This window comes from Trematomus bernacchii, unplaced genomic scaffold, assembly GCF_902827165.1.
Source record: "Trematomus bernacchii unplaced genomic scaffold, fTreBer1.1, whole genome shotgun sequence".
Lineage (NCBI taxonomy): Eukaryota > Metazoa > Chordata > Actinopteri > Perciformes > Nototheniidae > Trematomus > Trematomus bernacchii.
In genome coordinates, this window is record NW_022987608.1 from 1356886 (window position 1) to 1362985 (window position 6100).

The 6100-nt window shown below is 41.2% G+C and overlaps 1 protein-coding gene across 2 annotated transcripts; it reads right to left on the reverse strand.

Moving 5' to 3' along the window:
- Positions 1-2855: 2855 nt before the first annotated feature.
- Positions 2856-5700, reverse strand: phax (phosphorylated adaptor for RNA export). 2 transcript variants are annotated; one of them, XM_034131527.1, is made up of 2 exons: positions 5561-5700; positions 2856-4866 (listed from the first exon to the last, which is right to left on the reverse strand). In XM_034131527.1, exon 2 carries the CDS (start codon positions 4857-4859, stop codon positions 3651-3653), a length of 1209 nt encoding a protein of 402 aa, XP_033987418.1. In that variant the 5' UTR covers positions 4860-4866; positions 5561-5700; the 3' UTR covers positions 2856-3650. The 2 variants fall into 2 exon arrangements, with proteins under 2 accessions (XP_033987418.1, XP_033987419.1); XM_034131528.1 differs by having other exon boundaries at positions 5642-5695.
- Between the last annotated feature and the right edge of the window lie 400 nt (positions 5701-6100).

The window sequence follows — 6100 nt, forward strand, 5'->3', positions numbered from 1 at the left end:
ACTCTCAAATAAACCCCAGAATAAATGGAAAAAAACTCTCAAATAAACCCCAGAATAAATGGAGAAAAACTCTCAAATAAACCCCAGAATAAATGGAAAAAAACTCTCAAATAAACCCCAGAATAAATGGAGAAAAACTCTCAAATAAACCCCAGAATAAATGGAGAAGAACTCTCAAATAAACCCAAGAATAAATGGAGAAAAACTCTCAAATAAACCCCAGAATAAATGGAGAAAAACTCTCAAATAAACCTCAGAATAAATGGGGAAATTCTCCCAAAGAAACCCCAGAATACATAGGGAAAACTTCCAAATAAACCCCTGAATAAAGGAAGAAAACTCCCAAAGAAACTGCATAATACATTTGGGAAAACTCCCAAATAAACCCCAGAATACATAGGGAAAACTTCCACAATAAAAAACTGAATTAATAGAGAAAAACTCCCAAAGGAACCCTAGAATGAATGGAGAAAAACTCTCAAATAAACCCCAGAATGAATAGGGAAATACTCCTAAAGAAAGTGCATAATAAATGGGGAAATTCTCCCAAAGAAACCCCAGAATTAAAAGGGAAAGTTTCCCCCAAAAAAAACAGAATTAATAGAGAAAACTTCCAAATAAACCCAACAAATAAATGGGGAACAACTCCCAAAGAAGTGCCATCATAAATGAGGAAAATGGAGACCCTGTGAGTGCTGACATCATGCAGCACCTCCCAACGAGACAAGTCTTTCAACCCTGGTTCTGTTTGATCCAATAGAAATAAGAAACAGCGTGTTGTATCCAGGCAACAAGTTCGTTGCCAGGTGACAGATACAGAGATACAGAGGTCCTGAGACCAGAGCCTGCATGCAACAAACTCCACCATGAATAATGAGACAAGACATGTCACCTCCTGCTCACATCTCTTTGATAATCTGGCTTTGATCGCAGAGTAAACAATACACGTCTGTTTGCCATCATGTGAACAGAGAGTCGAATGCAATAAACACTACAGATGAGCAGTGACAGTCGATTTCAGGCATTAATCAGATGGTTTAATTGCTGCATGAACTACACACTATACTGGCTTATCAGAGAAAACGGACAGCATATATGGAAATAGCCATAAATGGTGGGTATTATTCAACATGCTATTCCTGGGTCTTTCATGTGGCAGGCATGAACCGAGAGATAATGATCATTTCCAAGGCGCCACGTAGTTCACTTTGATATCACCTTAGCAGGGGGCATTTGTTTACTCAAGATAAAGCAAAAGCGGTGGATGGTAAACGGGGTACATGGAACATTAAAGCTGCATTTATCAACATATTGTCACACGTCCAAAAAGATCAGATAAATGTACTTAGTAGTGACAAAACAGAGAAATGACCAGACTCTATTGTTTGTTTATATTCTGCTTTCATCATCACTGTTTTTAAAAGAAAGAGAAGTACATTGTATGCTACACGCCCAGAACTAAAGGAGAGAAAGACAGTGTTGATAACTTGTTAGGAAAGTCAAACATTCAGTAAGTAAGTAAAGTAATGTACTACAAAGTTCAGGCTATAGCCACCACCAGAATCAGACCTTTGCTGCCACCTACCGGTCCAATCTGAATCAAGAATAAAAACATGTATTGAAGAGGCAACATTATGCAGAATTCTTGCAATTTATATTATTTAAAGGTCCCATGTCATGCTTTTCCGGTTATTACCCGTCCCCTTGTGTGTTATGTAGCTTTTTCTGCATGTAAACGGTCTGCAGAGTCACAAACCCTCAAAGTACACCCTGTAGCGAGTAAAACTCTAACACAGAAAAGACCTGTCTATGCTGCCCCAGAACGCCTCGTTGGGGATTTCTCTTTTTCCATTGTTTACTTCTTGGGTATAGTGACGTATTTCGGGTATAGTGACGTAACGTAATGTTCGCGGAGCCGTTACGTTTGGACCAATCCGCGGACTTCCTCACACACACACACTCGGCGGGACGTTGCGAGGCTCACTGGTGTGGGGTCAGCGAGACACCGCGGAACTCAGCCTGGGCACACACACAAACTCCTAGCCAGGGTGCGGGTGTGTGTGTGTGTTTCGGGCTGGGTTTCGCTGTGTCTCGCTGTCTCGCAGACGGCCACTGGGCTCACAGGGAGGGGGGGGGGGGGGGGGCAGGAGCTCCAACAAGCCGTTTAGGACAGAGAGTGAATACACATACTATACAGAGATGCTGTATGAGAAACCAATGTGAGTTTGGAAAATTGCACAATATAAATGTATTCTAGTAGACCTCAACAATGGAATTATGATCAGTAGAAATGGCCATGACATGGGACCTTTAAATAGGACATTACTGGTGGAGGTTTAAGGCAAATGAAAAGGGACTAGAATTGTTCCAAAAGAGAGGAGGAATGGTAAGAATTTCGTAGATGTAGTAACTTTAAAATTATTATTATTATTCAACTATTTATATTTTATTACACCTTCCCTGCTTATTGGACACCGCCTTTTTGACTACTTAATTCTGATTGGTTAATTTGGACATTCCGGGGGTTGTTGATTTTTGCCAACAGACCGTTGCTACGAATAACAGACCGTTGCTAAGGGGAATATATATATGCAGTGTATGTGTGGTTTGTTTGACAGGTTGTAGTAGCTACGATTTATATTTTGATCGGATATTTTTCGCTACATATTTGAAGACAATTACAATCATGCTGAAATAAAAATGTTGAGTTGATATCGTATTTGAAATGTAATGTTTTAAAGGATGTTAAAATAAATAAGATTAACGTACAAACTCTCTCTGAACATATACGTATCGATAAGAGTAAATATATATTTTTCATAAAGTAAACATTTAAAAAAAAAAAGAGTAGAGAATGCAATTGCAAGAGTCACCTTTATTCATATTCCACACAAATTAATTTAGTAAATGTATATCCGAATTAAATGTATAAACAAAGACAATTAATATGATAGAAAATAAACAGAAGAGCTTTACTGTTTCTCCAACAACAAAAAAAGGGACGTTTTGAAAAATGAACAATGACATTTATATCACAAATCACACTAAATTGCGGAAAGTCATTCTGTGTTTAAGTGCTGAAAACGATCAATCCATGACGTTAACATTAGCTCTCCTTTGAAGGTAAAAGCAACACAAAGGATCAGTTTGGATTCTGTACTCAGTGCTTTTCATTTTAATTCCTACATGTTTTTGTTGAAAACTCCCAGAGTTCAGACTGCCTGTGTGTGTGTGTGTGTGTGTGTGTGTGTGTGTGTGTGTGTGTGTGTGTCTCTTTTAGACCCTGTCTTGTGTCTTGTGTCCTTCTGTGTTTATGTGAAATCTATGATGTTAACATAAGCTCTCGTTTGAATGTAGAAGCAAAACAAAGATCACTAAGGTGTTAAGAATCAGCAGAGAGCACTTATACAGCACTTTTAGTATTGTGTTGTAATGTTAATCCTAAAAGTTCTTGTTGAAAACCTCCCCGAGTTCATACGGCAGGTCATTCTGTGTTTAAGTGAAATCTATGACGTTAACATAAGCTCTCGTTTGAATGTAGAAGCAAATCAAAGATCACTCAGGTGTTAAGAATCAGCAGACAGCACTTTTAGTATTGTGTTGTAATCCTAAATGTCCTTGCTCAAAACCTCCCAGAGTTCATACATCACTCAGAAGACCTCCAGATCTGCAGCGTTGTAGACCACCGCCGTCTCCTCGATGCCCGAAGCACTTTCCTCCTGACCTTCCTCTTCTTCTCCAGCGTCCTCCAGTGACTCCAAAGCCTCGTTAGTATCGCTGGCGAACGTTTCCCTGGAGACATCGTCGTGCTCCTGTAGGTTCAGCGTGCCGATGGCCTGCTTCATCTTCTTCGCCACCATGTTCCGCCTCCTCTTCTGCGCCGCCTTCTTGCTCTTGCAGTCGTTGTGTTGTTCCTCAAAGAATATCTTCTTGATCTGGCCCTTGCTGATGCTCGGTGTGTTCTTCAGGAGGTAGAGATAAACCCCGCCGGGCGTCCTTCGCCTGCTGCCGTCCATCGTGAACACGCCGCCATTTTCCTCCAGCGTGGCGGTCTCTCCCAGCAGTTCGATGGCCTTTTTATTCCCGATGACTTTAACGATGCGCTCTATTAGGTCTTTTTTAGGCTCCCGCAGCCTGTACGCTATCTCATCCGTCACCCTATCTTCAAGGTCGTCTTCTGTGACTACATATCGACCCTTGGTGTCCATTTCAGCTCGGGGGCCGATTCTCTCTTTCACCGATCTCTTCCTCTTAGTATCTCCTCCCGATTTCTCCTCTGATCCTCGCTCCTTCATGCAATCCTCCAGGTCCGTGTCCAGCATGTTCACCTCTCCGTCTTTATTTGCCAGTTTCTCCAGCTCCCTCTCCTTGTCCATTATCTTACGAGCCAGGACAAAGTTATACGTCTCCACATTCCTGCTGGACATGCTGAATTCACCTTCCATACCAAATATGCCCAGCTCTGCAGCCACGGCATCCTGGCACTGCTCCTGCACCACAGAGCCCCAGATGTTGTTCACTTTTCGGCCTCCTGGAGCGTTTGGTACGTCCATTCGGGTCGGTTCTGGCCTCGTGGCGGTGCTGGAAGGCGGCGGCTGGGCGTCGTTGGATGCTTTCAGGCGTTTGTGGCGCCAAACGGTCGAATCCTCGTCCGAAGAATCCTGGTCACTGTCGCTGGACACCGGCTTATTTCCACTTCTGTACGAGGCAGCAGAAGGCTGGACAGCGGCTCTGTTGTGGAAGGACTGCCCGCTAAAAGCTGCAGGAACCTGGGCTGTTCCCATCTCCGTATCCGAGCCAGATCCGGAAATCTCTCCATCTTCCAGGTCGCCGTCCATTAGATCCCCTCCACCGGCCATTTCTTGTCTGGAAGCCACACCAAAGATAATCAGTGATGTAAAGTAACTAAGTCGATTTACTCAAGTACTTGACTTAAGTGTTTCCATGTTATGCTACTTTGTACTTCTACTCCACTACAAATCAGAGGTAAATGGTGTACTTCTACTCCACACTACATGTATTTAATACCTTTAGTTACTTTACAGATCTGGATGAATGATGTGAAATATAATCAAGTGTTAAATCAGACTTTAGTTCCACCTGGAGTAAATTCACAAGCTACCCTGCAGTATACAAAGTCATTCAAACTAGCTGCACCTTTACCAGCTTTGAGAACACTTTAATGATCAACCATTATAAAACATATCATATATATTATTCTGAAATGGACCAATCTGCACAATGACTACTTTTACTGTCGCTACTTTCACTATATTTTGATGATAATACTTTTCTACTTGAGTGACATTTTGAATGCAGGAATTTTACTGTAACAGAGTATTCCTACACTCTGGTACTTCTACTTTTACTCAAGTACAACATCTGAGTACTTCTTCCACCTCTGTATAAATAATAACGCCCACTGTTTTAATGCATCAGCCAACGTTAGGGCTACGCATTAGCAACAAGAGCTAACACAACATTAGCAGCTAGCGATACTATCTTGATATTAAACCGCAGGCAGAGAAGAGAAACAAGGTTTTTGTTAATGCTGAAATACCTTCAAATATCCGACTCCGTAGTGGTCTCTCTGCTCTGCATGAAGTTGTATTTTAACCCTTGGTTTGTCTCTAATACTCACTATCAAGAGCTATGAAGAACGTTGACAACCAGAAGACAAACTTGAGATTTCTGAAGAGGTTCGCGCGAGAATAAAGGTCCATTTCCGGGTCCCAAATGACAGATCCTTTCAAAATAAACTGAACGATGGAAAACAAAAGTAAGAAAGAATGTGACTATTTTAACAGTAAATCATATTTAATATAATCAGAAAAACAAACAAAATACACTTTTTGACGGAGCCTAGAAATAATACTCAATTTAAACGGAAAAGCCTCAAATTTGCAAAAACGCAGTTCTGTAGGCTGTTTTCATACATTTTGGGTCGATTTGGATGATTTAAGGAGCTCTTGATCATATGGACTGTCGAGATTGCCTATTTATTTGAAAAAAACATTTTAATGTTCGCAACAATTCTGTTTTTTTCCTTTAAATGAAATCCTCTGCTCCTCAACGGCGGATGTAGCGTAAGATTGCGTGA

What these genes read in the sequence shown, in the direction of transcription:
- phax (XM_034131527.1), bottom strand. Translation starts at nt 4,859, where the DNA reads ATGGCCGGTGGAGGGGATCTAATGGACGGCGACCTGGAAGATGGAGAG.